The sequence below is a fragment of the Candoia aspera genome, chromosome 2 (assembly GCF_035149785.1).
Source record: "Candoia aspera isolate rCanAsp1 chromosome 2, rCanAsp1.hap2, whole genome shotgun sequence".
NCBI lineage: Eukaryota > Metazoa > Chordata > Lepidosauria > Squamata > Boidae > Candoia > Candoia aspera.
The window spans coordinates 192,789,443-192,803,244 of NC_086154.1; the positions used below are offsets into that span (position 1 = coordinate 192,789,443).

The following is a 13,802-nucleotide window of genomic DNA, read 5'->3' on the forward strand; positions in this document are numbered from 1 at the left end:
TTATTTGTTTCATATGTAGGCCTGTATATATGCATTAACAGTGTTCTTGAACAAAAAATAAACTTACCTCTTTAATGTGAAGTTGCCCAAAGTTGAAATAATTTTTTAAATAAATTGTGATCTCCCAGGAACCCCTAGTGACCTCTTGCAGAGCCCTGGTTGAGAAGCCCTGGCTTAATCTATTAGCTACATAGAATCCCTTCCCATTTTCATCATTTGGGAGCTAGGAGAGAAGAGATAAGTAGAAGCAGAGAGAGAGAGAGAGAGACTATTGCATTGTCTCCTAGCAACAGGAAGAATTGTGTTCTAAAACTCATTTGCTTTGAAGTAGAGTGGTATTTTCTGTGTGTGCAGATCTCATTCCACTATAAAAGACCATGAGTCAATTTCTGCTTTAAATGGGAGAAGACACTCATTATATGATAACCTGTAACACTGAATGAGACTCTTGGACATTCCTCTTGAACTGGAGCTTTAGAAAGCAGGTCAAGTGGCCATAGTTTCTATGAGATTTTAGATCTGCTGTACACTTAGTGTGGAATGTCTTTCCTCCTATTCTTATATCCATTTTAACTATTTAAACTCCAATTTTAACAACATTATGTAGTACTTGGACAACTAGCAGTGGGAAATACTGGTCTATTTTTAGACTTTCTGCTTTCAAGGGCAGCATCAGTTTTCTAATGCAGATATTAAGTAAGATAAGGAATCTGCTTAATTACCAAAGCAGGAAGATGTCATTGTAGACATCTGAAAAGGGCTTATTAAGAGTAACAGAATTAAGAGCAGTGGACATAATGCATGCAATGAATGCTATTAAAAAAAATGCTGCTTAGCCTTAGTATAGAGCTATACTCAGCAGTATATTGTTTAAACCTGTGGTGGTAATGGCCATTAACATGTCAACACTACAGTGTACAAAAGTAATACCTCTTCTTTCTGATGTAAGAAAAATGGCTATTTTTGTGCCCTTGATGGTAGACAAAATACAATGTCAGAAGTATGGAAAATTAGGTCATTTCCACCCCTTTTCATTTTATTTAAAAGTTATTGCACATGTACCACTACTTAGTCTTACCAATGGTAAAAGTTACACAACAGCAATAAAATCTGTCTAGTTACATTAATCAATAAAAAGACATTTTAACCATGCCTTTCTAAACAAATATATAAAGTCAGAACAAGTTTTTCTGGGCGACTCTTTTGACTGTTCATAATGTATTAGTTCAGAATTCACAGAGAACTTCAAGAACTATGACTGTGGCTGACACTGATTCTCATATTACCTAAAAGATAAATGATTTGGGTCCATCTATGTATTAATTACACCCATATTATAAAAATAAGTGTTAGGTTTCTGTAGAAAAAGTAGTGTTGCATTTTTTCCCAACCAAATAGTACAGGCCAAACAATATTTGAATTTTAATACTGTTACAGGTATTTAATATTACACATCAATATAATATCAATCTGAACACAGCAGATTGAAAAAAATAAGTACCTCAAAGCAAACATGAGATTCTGCTACAGCCAGTCTTTTATAATATTGTATGAAAGTTAAAATAAACTTTTCTTAGTTAAAAGTATACGCATTATAAAAATTAGCAAGATGGTGGTTTAAATATATACACTGTACATTGTCATTACAAAATCTTAATAGCAGTAATATATAAGGTGGTTTTATTTACATAAAAATAATCTTGAGAAAAGCATCTTTACAAGTGAAATAAATAAGGATTCAGTAATTCATTTAAAATCTTTTTGTTCAGAATACATCTGAACAGACCAAATGACAAAATGAAGCTGCAAATGGTACCAGATGAAAGTCAGCTGCATCCTGATAGAGGTGCAACTTTACTTTCAGTTTTCCTGGAGTTAAAAGTACAAACATGCAAGATAGATAAAGCTACCCTACACTGTGGAGCAAGGACCAAAAGCATAAACCAGTAAGCTTGAGAATATACAAGAGTATTCACAAAAGATACAATGTATTTTACAACTTCTAATATATAACATTTGGTGATATCAAAAAGCATAATTTGTAGAACAGAACTTAATCAGGCCATAATTTGCTTTAGGCAATTAAACTATGCAGAATGAATCTACACTTCATCCCAGCTAGCTTCATTGTCAACTTGTTCAAGTTTTGGTTCAAAACTTGTGGTGAGGGTAGGGGTGGTGCAGATGGGCAAATTTAGAATTGTCTCCAAGATTTTTTATTTCATTAAAAAAAACACAATAAAGATCATACACACTGATACAGAGCAACTGTTCTGCATGATTAAGGGGAAAACAGAAAGCCTTAACAAGAGCTTCAAAATAAATCATCTTGGAATACAAGCTAATATTGCTGCTTTTCATATAATCAGGTAAACAAAAGAACTGAGAAAGCTTATTGGGATGCATTCACAAATTCAAGGAGATTCCCTAGTCATTGCATATAAAAAAAAAAGTATTCATTAAAAACAAAAACAAAGAAAAACTAAACCTGTATGTTTGAAAGATTTGATTACTTTCTTCCAAAAGCAATATTCTTGAATGCCATCATTATGAAGCTTTACTAAAACAGTTATCTTATACAATGCTATTAGGAGACAGTACAATCGTAACTGCCTTCCTGAAGGGGATCGTCTTCCTTCTCCAGTCCAATCATGTCCTCATCACGTCGAGTTGTAGCACTAGGACCAGCGTCGTTTTGAGGACTAGCGCTATGGTTAGCTGAAGTCCGGTTTTCCTCTGCCCTTGGACTGGCTTGTTCTGCCACCCTTGATAGGTTTATAGGCTGAAAGGTTTCCGGTTGCACTTGTTCCTCTGCTATCTCACTCAACTTCTGGAGTTGTGGCTTGATAATGGTTAAAAATGGCTTATAGCCAGGACTAAAGAATATCAGATGAGAAAAGAAGCAATTAGTTCAATAATTTTAGGACTGCAAATTCGGCAATTGTCCTTCCCTGGTCACTAACGTTAAGTGTACTAAGCCAACACAACAAGTGGATGCCCTTTGCACAATGAAAATGTATATGGTGTTCAAAGCTTCCCTTAAGCTGAGCTTGGTTTCTAGTGATCACATAGATATAACTATCTTGGTTTTTTGATGTCAACCTGGAAGTGGTTTATCAAAGCTTTTATCTGGTGGTGGTGGTGGTTGTCTTTCTTGCAGTCTAATTTACAGCCTTGGAACTCCCTAGCCTTTTCAAGACAAGCAACTGTTGCAACCTGCTGCTTTGCCATCAGAAATATGCTAATTGAAGATACCGTGCACATCATTGGATGCATACATCTCTGTTCACATTACATATCTTTAAATCCTGAAATAAGAACTCTGTTGTCAAAAAAGTGCTAACAGGAAAAGTGAGACAGTTATGAAATGATTCCACAGTGTTTTAAGGCCAATTTATCAGGCATTGTATTTCAACATACAGAAGACCTTCTTTGAAGAGGTTAAGCATTAAGTATGAACTTTTGCTATCTGACCTACAGTGTTCAGAATACTGCTCTTCCTAGCAAAGGAGCTAGTTTTATTTGCAGAGAGCCAGTGTAAAGGAGGCTCATGAAACTCACCAGTCGGTAGAAGCCCATCTTTCGACTGCCTGCAATCCTGTCTTAATGTTCTGCAGCGTCTCTCCGTCAACCTCTGAAGACTGCGCTAGACTAAACACCTGATTGATTATTGAAGATTCTCGAAGGATAAGGCCTATGATCATGCACCAGTCCAGGCATCCTGCTTCCATAAAAACATGAAGCAAATACCTACAAAAAGACCCAAAGTCACTTTCTAAGGCAAGAGAAACGTTCAATTTTCCCACAAGATAGTTATCCTTGGTCCCCATGTTCTAAGAACAACTCAAAGGAATCCCAAAGACACAAATGATACAAACTCCAAGCTCATTTACCGCAGCTGAACTTGTGATTTGTGTGGCCCTTTGCTGGCCAGCTCCAAAGAGAGATGTTCCAACTCAGACTGCGTCAGACTCAAGGCGGAATAATTTTCATCCACCATAGTCCAGTCTCCATCCACAATAGAGCTTGTTTCTGTCAGATCTGTTGCAGAGCCAATGCTCCCTTCGTCACCTGTCAAATGCAGCAAAACAATGAATGTTTGAGAAACGCTCACTGAAGTTACACGGGAAGCCTGGCGGAGTACAAAGTAACTTGGCCAGAGGGTTCCTTTCTGCAATCGTTAAGAGCAAACAACTTCCCTAAAAGCAACCTGGCCTATTAGAACTAACGTTCCGTATTCAGGTTTGAGGGTAACGGTGGACTCCAGCAACCCTGCCAATGTCCCGAATGACTCAGGCCTATTCTCCTGAAGCCTCCATATTAGGAGTTTGGGATCTGAGGCTCAGCTTCTCTGGCAGACGTGCATATTACTTAGATGACGATGCTTTGCACTGCCTGTCAAATCTGCAGTCACAAGGGGTTGGCACAAGGCAACAACACAACACAATAAACCGGGGGGAGGGGTTCCAGGAGGCTATGCTTAAAATTCATCCAATGCACACCCACTAAAGGTTACTCAACTCCTGCCAATTTCACTAATGTACCCACACAGTTATCTTGGCAAGAGTACAGGAATGGTATGCTACTGCCGCCTTCTGGCCAAGCACATCCAGTACTTCATGGAAACTAAGAATATCTAGGACCAAGGCATGAAAACGAATTACTGAAAGTCTGCTACTTTCTCTGTTGCCCAATAGAAACTTATTTGTCAAATTGAGAAAGTCAGAGCTTTAGTGTTTAGAGCTCAACTGGGTTTGGTTCTCATTTCTTTGTTTAACAAACCCAAAACAAAGTGATAAACTATATATGAAAATAGTATTTCACGGATAATGCTTTCATACATCAACAATAAAGAACAAAGAAATGTGTCTGTGAGTTAGTAGAGCAAATCCTTTGCAAATACATGTAAAACATCCATAAGCCATTTGAATGTTAAGACAGCATGTGAACTCCATTTATACTTTAGTATTATAAAGCATTTTGAAATAGAAATACAGACAATGAGGAAAAGCTAGGTCCATTAAAGCCAAGAGAAACTCAATAGAATATATGGGGCGAATAAGATTAAGGAACTCATTAAGGAAACAAACCCTAACGATTGAGAATATACAGTAAATGGCAAAGGTATCAACTTATACTGTGCAGGAGAATTCAATGGTAAACCAATCCTGTATTTTTACCAAGAAAACCACATGGGTAGAAAATACAAAATGATGGGTGATATAGTGCCGGATGATGGCCCCCTCAGGTTGGATGGCACTCAACATGCTACTGAGGAAGAGCTGAGCATCTTTTGGAGTACTAATGGTGTTTATGACATGCCTAGATTAAAGCCTTCAGGACATCTAGCTGCTGATATTGCCATACAGGAAAAGAAAATTCAGAGCTGCAAAGGTAGAATTATAGTAGGAACATGGAACGTAAGAACCATGAACACAGGAAAGCTCAACACAGTGAAAGATGAAATGAAAAAACTATAAATTGACATCTTAGGCATCAGCGAATTGAGATGGACAGGGATCAGACACTTTCAGTCAGAAGATCACACCGTTTATTACCCAGGACATGAAAAACAAAGAAGGAATAGTCTTGCTTTTATAGTTAGGAAGGGTATAGCAACAAAAGAACTTGGTTACAATGCAATCAATTACCAAATACTATTGATTAGACTTTATGGACAACCCTTTAATATGACGATCGTTCAAGTTTATGCTGTAACCACCAAAGTAGAAGAAAAGGAGGTTGGTAAGTGTTATGATCAAGTTCAATTTGAAATCAACAGAACATGTAAGCAAGATGTGCTGCTTGGGATTGGTGACCGGGATGCCGAAGTTGGAAACATGAAAGAGGAAAATGTAGTTGGATTGTATGGCTTAGAAAACCAAATGGAGCAGGAGACCAACTTAACAATTTCTGCCACTCCAATGATTTCTTCATAGCTAACACTGTCTCCAAACAACCAAAACGACACCTCTGTGCATGGACATCACCAGATGGAATATATAGAAATAAAATTGACTGTATTATTGCTAAAAGGAGGTGGAGAAGCTCAATTATAGCATCAAAGACATGGCCAGGTGCTGACTGTGGAACAGACCACAAACTGCTCGTGTGCAGTTCATGTGCAAATTAAGCTAAAGAAGAAGAAGAAAGCCAGTCAGTTTCCACAATATGTTCTTGTACATATACCCACCATTTTCAAGAAGAACATCAGGAATTATTTTGAAGTCCTGAACCTCATTAACAGAGAACCAAAGGAATTATGGAATGAACTTAAATAAGTTGTTAGGGATGAAAGTGAAAAGAGACTGCCAAAAATGAAGAAAGAGAAGAAAGCAAATTGGATATCAGGACAAACTGTGGAAATTGCCAAGAAGAGAAGCTAAAGCCAAGAAAGACAAAAATCTAAGAAAGGAACTTAACGAAGAGTTTCAGAGAGCTGTTAGAAGAGACAAGAAGCAGTATTACAACAATATCTGTAAAGATATTGAAGATGGAAACAAACATGGAAAAACAAGGAAAGTCTTTCAAAAGATCTCTGAATTCAGAAGGAGGTTCCAACCTCGAATTGGCATGCTAAAGGACACCAATGGACAGATAGTAACCTATTCAAAGGAGATCAAAGAAAGATGGAAGGAGTATATTGAAACACTATACAGTAGACATGTCAAAAACCAAGATTCCTTAGAAGATATTCCTTACGTACAAGAATCTCTAGTACTAGAAGATGAAGTTAGATCAGCACTCCAGTCATTACCAAGTCAAAAAGCTATAGGAACTGATGGAATAACCACTGAAATATGACAAGCAACAAAAGAAAAATCAGTCAAGGTTCTAACCAAGCTATGCTAGCAGATCTGGAGAATGATAAAGTGGCCAACCGATTGGAAAAGGTCACTCTACATTCCAATACCAAAAAAAGGAGACTTAACAGAGTGTGCAAACTATTGTACAATATCCTTAATTTCACATGCCAGCAAAATAATGCTTAGGATCATGCAGATTAGAGTTCAAGATGGCTTTAGAAAAGGCCAAAGAACATGAGACATTATTGCCCATGCACACTGAAAAAGCCAAAGAGTACCAAAAAGAAGTCAGTATGTGCTTCATCAATTACAGAAAAGCTTTTGATTATGTTGATAATGTCAAGTTGTGGAATGTGCTCAGAAAAATGGGAATCCCAGAACATTTCATTGTCCTCATGAGAAACTTATATACAGGTCAGAAAGCCACAGTCCAGACAGAACATGGTGAAAGAGACTGGCTCTAAGTTGGCAAAGGAAGGTGACAAGGCTGTATACTCTCCCCTTATTTATTCAACCTATATGCAGAATATATATTAAGGGAAGCTGGATTGAAAGATCAGCATGGTTTTAAAACTGGAAGAAGAAACATCAATAACCTGCAATATGCTGTTGACAGTACCCTGATAGCTGGAAGTGCAAAGGATCTGCAAGACCTAGTACTAAAAGTCAAAGAGCACAGGGAAAAAATGGGACTAAAATTAAGTATAAAGACCAAATTAATGACAACAGGTAGAACAAGCAGCCTTAGAATTGACCATGAAGATATCGAAGTGGCAGATAGCTTCTGCCTTTTAGGATCAACCATCAACAGTAAAGGAACAAGCAGTCAAGAAATACACCCCAGACGAGCACTTGATAGAACAGCCATGATGGCCTCGGAAAAGGTATTCAAATGCTGTGATGTGTCTATACCTACAAAGATCAGAATCGTGCAAGCCATGGTATTCCCTGTGACACTCTATGGAAGTAAAAGTTGGACTTTAAAGAAGCAGGATAGAAAGAGCATTGATGCTTTTGGACTTTGATGTTGGAGAAGACTCCTGAGAATATTGTGGACAGCCAAGAAAACAAACTGATGGATCACTGAACAAATCAACCCAGGGTTCTCACTCAAGGCACAAATGACCAGGCTCTAATTATCCTACTTTGGACACATCATGCTAAGACCCAGCTCTGGAAAAGGCTCTAATGCTGGGAAAGGAAGAAGGAGAGGTAAGAAGAGGACGACCAGCAGCAAGGTATATGGACTCAATTACAGAGGCAATGAGTGCATTGTTGGGAGGCATGAAAGAACAGGTTAGGGATAGATCACCTATCTATGTGGTTGCTAGGAGTTGCAAATGACTTGATGGCACGTAATCAATCAATCAAGGATCAGAAAAACTTGTATAATATGATTCTCAAGTACATAAATTGGAGAATGTTGTCAAAAACCTAATAGACAAGGCCATATTTGGGAAAGGTATGTGTGTAAAGAATGAACATGGTGACTGGAGGTTACAGAATGAGCTAATAGTTCTTTAAACAGTATGGCTCATGAAATTTTTCCTATCAACATCAGAGCTCGAAACTTGTCTAATTTTAACATAAAAAACTAAAACAACTCTGATTGTTATCTATAACAGACTATGTTAGCAACTGTTCAATACTTTGCTGTAAAACTGAAACCATAAAGATTTGTAGATTAGCAATGGAAATCATGACTACAAGGACATTATTATATTGGATGCTAAATAAGCCCTTTAATCGCTTGTTTTTGCATATTTTTCTTTAGACCATCTGTCATTAATCCCTTCCTTTTTGATATGTGAGTTGGTAGGAAAATCAGATATTCCTTTCTTATGGAGATTTTCCAAACATGCACCTCTTTCAAAAAAGATTTGATTTTTTTTTTAGGTCTCAAACTCTAAAGGCTAACTTTTTAAAGTAGTTTATATTTTGCAGGTATCCTGAGTGTGTACCCCCTAGTTGGTGGGATGCAAGCAACAATATGTTGGCTGGAAAGGTAGTCTCTAAATTAATGATCCCAGCTGGCAGAAAACAGTGTGAGCATGCTTGGGATAAAACTGGACATTGGGGCATACTGGTCAAAGTGTGCCATAACTGACCACTACTGTCCTTATTAACATGGAATTCTGTATATACCATAATAAAAACTAAGATTTTAGTCATAAATTGTTATAAATTAATTGGGTGATGTGTTTCTTTTCTTTTTTTCTGGTCATAGTTTGTAATAAGTAAATTAAACTAAGACTAAGGCAGGTAACCTAGTCTACTACCGAAAGGCATTATCTGAGAGCCTTGATTGACCAAAGCTATGATAGATGTTGGATATCAGTATTTACCGGTCCATCAGATGATGACCATGGTATATGGAAGACTGCAAATTAGAATGTAAGACAAGTACATAGATTAACAAACAAAATGAAGTAATAAAAACCAGATATGTAGTATGTTGTGAAACTTAGAGAAAGGAGAAAGATGTACTAGATATGAATGAAGGGGCACTAATTTTGTGGAGCTGAGGAATACATGCATGGAAGTGAAAGGGTTGGTTCAATTGTGATTGAAAGGGACAAGATGTATGTTAGATGGTATGAACTGGTATCATCTAAATTGTTATGAAAGTAAGATAAAGTCACAGTTGGTGATAGCTACATGTTACACTTCAGTGAACAGTGATAACAGAAGAACCATTATCACCCAAGGCAAGCCAACTTTGCTGGGAGCATATACACATTAAATAAATAAATAAAAATATAAAAATAAGGAACCAGGGGTGAGTTTTGGGGAAATATTTGCAACATTCGGAATTAATGCAACCCAGGAAAAAAAATATTCTGTTAGGAAGTGTGAATGGATATTTGAAAATGAGATGTAACTACATAAAAAGTAATTGGGTCTTTCAAATACCCAAGAATGAATGAGAATAGTGACTGCCTGATGAGTATCTGCTTAGAAAAAAATCTGTTTCAAATAAGTGATTTAAGCATAGGTTTATGTTTATACCTGGAAAATAAATGAATCAAGAAGCATCACTAATTCTTTGTGAGGAAAGACTGAAAGAATCAGTGAGCAATACAAGGGTGATGGGTAATTCTGAATAAAGGATAGATAATATTTTTAAGTATCAAAGAATGGAACTTGGGAAAAAATAGAAATGAAAGAAAAGAAGTGCCTCTGTCACTTGTTTAAGGTGTGTTATGGGTGTTGCAGGATCCCTGTGGTCACCTGATTGCAATTTGGGTCTTTGGCAACTGGCTTGCAATTACGACAGTTGCAGCGTCCTGTGGTCACTTGATCACCAATTGTGACATTCATGCCAGCTTCCAACATGCAGAGTCAATGGGGAAGCTGTCAGGAGGTCACCAATCACATGACGTCACACCTAACAACCGCACGGGATTCACTTAACAACCTCAACCAGAACTGCCACAACTGCCACTGTAAGTTGGTGTGATCATGTGACATCACACTTTATGACTGCATCACTTAGCGATGGAGTTGCTGGTTCCAATTACCGTTGTTAAGTGAAGCCTACCTGTACAGAGAGAATGTGAATCTAATAGCAAAGGAATGTAAGGACAGTAATACTGAATGGTATTGGTTTAAACTAGTTTTAGCTGTGATTCTTTTTCTTATTAAGGCATTTAATTTTTTCAACTTAATATTTCTTATTCTTTTTCGGCACTTTGTGAACAGTGCTTACCCCAAAAGAGACTAGCATGGTCAGTATGCATGTATGTATGCTATCTTGCAATGGAGTTCTACACAGCTGCTGCCAATAGAATTCCTATTTTGAATTCATTCTACTTCTAAATATGAACATATTATTGGTTTGGTTTTCCTCTGCTGTTTAATCCTTTACCCCCTGCATTATGAGTTCCTAAGAAGCAGATGGCAGTCATTATATATGAAAAGTATATTTTTATTTTCAGATAAAATACTCAGAACAAACTAAAAGAAAGCCAAATATCAGAATAAAGAACTCACCCACTTTACTTAATAAAGGCGAGAGGAATGCTTCCTGCATTTGAGGGCCATGGGAAGATGCTGTATCCATCTCTCTTTGGGAGGAGCTGATGGCACCAAACCAGCTATGACTCCTTGGCACATCTGGAATGCCAGTGTCTATTTCCATGTTCAAAAAGCTGTCAGCAGACTGTGATTTTAAGAGTTGTTCACCTATTACTGGAAATGAGAGCATGTGAAAAAGCTGTTGTTCCAACTTAAACATGTTGTTTAAGATTTCATGCCTAATTCATTTCAATGACTTGAAATCAAATCCTAATACTTCAGAATATCTATCATGAGCTTCAGAATATATTAACAAAGCCACATATAGTAGAGCCTGCACATCCAGAATGAAACCAAACCCATTTCTTTCCTTTCCTATGAACACTTCAACTGCAACATTCATCAGCTAGACAGTACCCCCTTCCAACAATTACTTGCTGCATGTTTTTATTTTTTGCTTAAATACAGCATGATTTCAAAGACTGAATTAACATGCTTAATCTTAACGCACTACACTGCAACTTAACTTGAATGCAAATTGCCTCCTAAATTTGCCTCTATGGTAATATCAACAATGGATTTGATAAAAATATGGAAGTTATCATGCACTCAATCTGGAAACACAAAGTAAAAGATAACTGCACTTCTGTTCCATTTACTCTAAAGCTACACTTAGTTTCTGGTAACTTAAACAAGAGTGAGGATAAGATACCTGTCCTACATTTTCCATTCTTGAGAGGTGAATTTATGGAACAAACTGGAATAATGGGAAATGGCCAAAGAAAATCATTGTGTAATTTCTTCAAGGCAGCCACAAAATCCTCTACACAGGCAGCTCTGGTGCGCTCTTTGGATAACCAGCCTATCAGTTCAAAGCCCAACTGTGCAGCAAAGCAACCAAGGTCCTTAAGCCTGATTTCTTCCAGAAGACGTCGAGCATGTCTCCACAGCATCATGTCAATGTACATATTCTCAGCACAATCACTTTCCTTACTCAATCTACAAAGGTGGGAAAAAAAGATGGTTAAAACCGAAGACTACCTTCCATTTTATTTATCTCATTGGCCCAATTTTCTAGGAATCATGCTGGAATATTGTGAGATTTCAGCATCAAGTAGTATCAGTAACTTCTGCAATATGGTCTAGTGGTTAAAGTGCTGGGCTAGACACCAGAAGACTGAGAGTTCTAGTCCCGCCTTAGGCATGAAAGCTGGCTAGGTGACCTTGGGCCGGTCACTCTCTCTCAGCCCAACTCACCTCACAGGGTTGTTGTTGGGAAAATAGGAGGAGGAAGGAGTATTAGGTATATTCGCCACCTTGAGTTATTTATAAAAAATAAGGCAGGATAAAAATTTTATGTCTATGTCTATGTCTGTTTGTGTGTGTGGGGGGAGGGTTGATTCAATGAAATAGACAGCAAAAGACATAGATCTTCTTCTGCTTGATTACCTTTTGCCAGATGGGCCAGATGGCATACTCAGGGTTTTTTGCAAGTTAAATTTGCCAGCTGGAAGATTTTCTCCAGATTGAGACAAACTAATACTGCGGTGTCTGAAGAACTCAAAGCCACCACTTGAAGTAGGTTCCTACATGGAAGAAAAGGACAAGAATCGGCTGGCTGGAGAATTAGTCTGAGGCGGGCAGAGCTTAAACGGATTAAATTAAAAGCATAGAACTGGCTGGCTGAAAACTAGAAAAGCAGAGAGCACATTTTATACACACACACACATGTACACACACAGACACAGACACACACATACATATATAATTTCAGAATATTGAGTTATTCAAGTAAATCCTCCATTAGACAGATGTTTCCTGAAAAAGTATTCACCTAGCTGTAATGACTTCAAAAACTCAATAGATATAACTTTCTTGCTTACTTGCTATATTATGACATTGACTACTCTTTCAGACAGGCTTAATGCTATATATTGTTATTTTTTAAAAAGGCCCATATCTTTCTAAGATCAAAAACTCTTTTAGCTTAAGAGAAGCAACCATCTGTCCAGGCATCTTGCCATCTGCTACCAAAACAGCATAGGACTAGCCTGGAAAACTTGCTGTCTTCTTGGTTTCTTTCTTTGCTTGACTGCAAGCAAATGGTGGCCCTGCTGAGACTGAGCTGTGCTGTGCTATATTACTCTTTCCTCCTATTCCCTTTGCTCAAAATACCCTACCACCCAGCTACAAGGAATTTAGAAGCAACAAGTTAGAAATGGCAAAAGCACTAGCACAATGGGGTCTGATGGAAACTTTTTGATTCTGCTTCCAGGAGGACTAAAACAACACAAATACCTAAACTAGCCTTGTGACACTCTTCACAAGCAAAGCTAGGCAGACCTTTTGCCTAAGATGCCAAATAAAGGTTACAAGATCTGGTTACCCTTAACTATCAAATAATCATGTTCACATACAGTGTTAGTCATTAACTAATAAAGGACTATGGTTTAGTGTACCATTAAAATCCACCCACTGGGGAAAATATCTGATAAGGTAACAGACAAGTTAGCAAGTTCCACATATGACTGAACATTTTTTTCAAATTACATCTGAATTACTGTCAAACACAGCTATAATAGAGCAATCATGTTCCTTTCAAACCTGAGTCGTTGGTGTGGCAGGAGGTGTCTCTGATTCTCCAGAGCCAATGGCTTTCAGAAATCTGATCATGTGCCGACAAAGATCCCACTTTCCCTTCTCCAAAGCTGTATTGAATAGCAAAGTTGCATGCTGCCTACTAACTGCTGGAACTTCCATGTTCTAGAACCAATATAAAACACTTTTTACACAAGCTACTGATTCTTTTTATTTGGCACATCAATAAGCAAACAGAAAAACCTGCAGATAAAAGCATGCATCAATCTGCGTGTCTTTCATTTCATTGTGGGAGTCCAAGAATCATGGCCTTGTTTTACAGTCCATGACTTTGACAGGATTGCCAACTGGAAATGGCCTGGAAGCACCTATTATATGAAT

General features: G+C 37.6%; 1 protein-coding gene across 1 annotated transcript in view; it reads right to left on the minus strand.

Moving 5' to 3' along the window:
- Positions 1 to 1,015: 1,015 nt before the first annotated feature.
- RIC1 (RIC1 homolog, RAB6A GEF complex partner 1) overlaps positions 1,016 to 13,802 on the minus strand; it is a 70,837-nt gene continuing 58,050 nt past the window's right edge. The window contains exons 20-26 of the mRNA XM_063295072.1: positions 13,428 to 13,586; positions 12,273 to 12,409; positions 11,536 to 11,822; positions 10,800 to 10,997; positions 3,894 to 4,071; positions 3,562 to 3,750; positions 1,016 to 2,876 (exon numbers count right to left, since the gene is read on the minus strand). Of these exons, the coding sequence (XP_063151142.1) occupies positions 2,588 to 2,876; positions 3,562 to 3,750; positions 3,894 to 4,071; positions 10,800 to 10,997; positions 11,536 to 11,822; positions 12,273 to 12,409; positions 13,428 to 13,586 (1,437 nt within the window). The 3' untranslated portion in view covers positions 1,016 to 2,587. The remainder of the gene's footprint in view (positions 2,877 to 3,561; positions 3,751 to 3,893; positions 4,072 to 10,799; positions 10,998 to 11,535; positions 11,823 to 12,272; positions 12,410 to 13,427; positions 13,587 to 13,802) is intronic.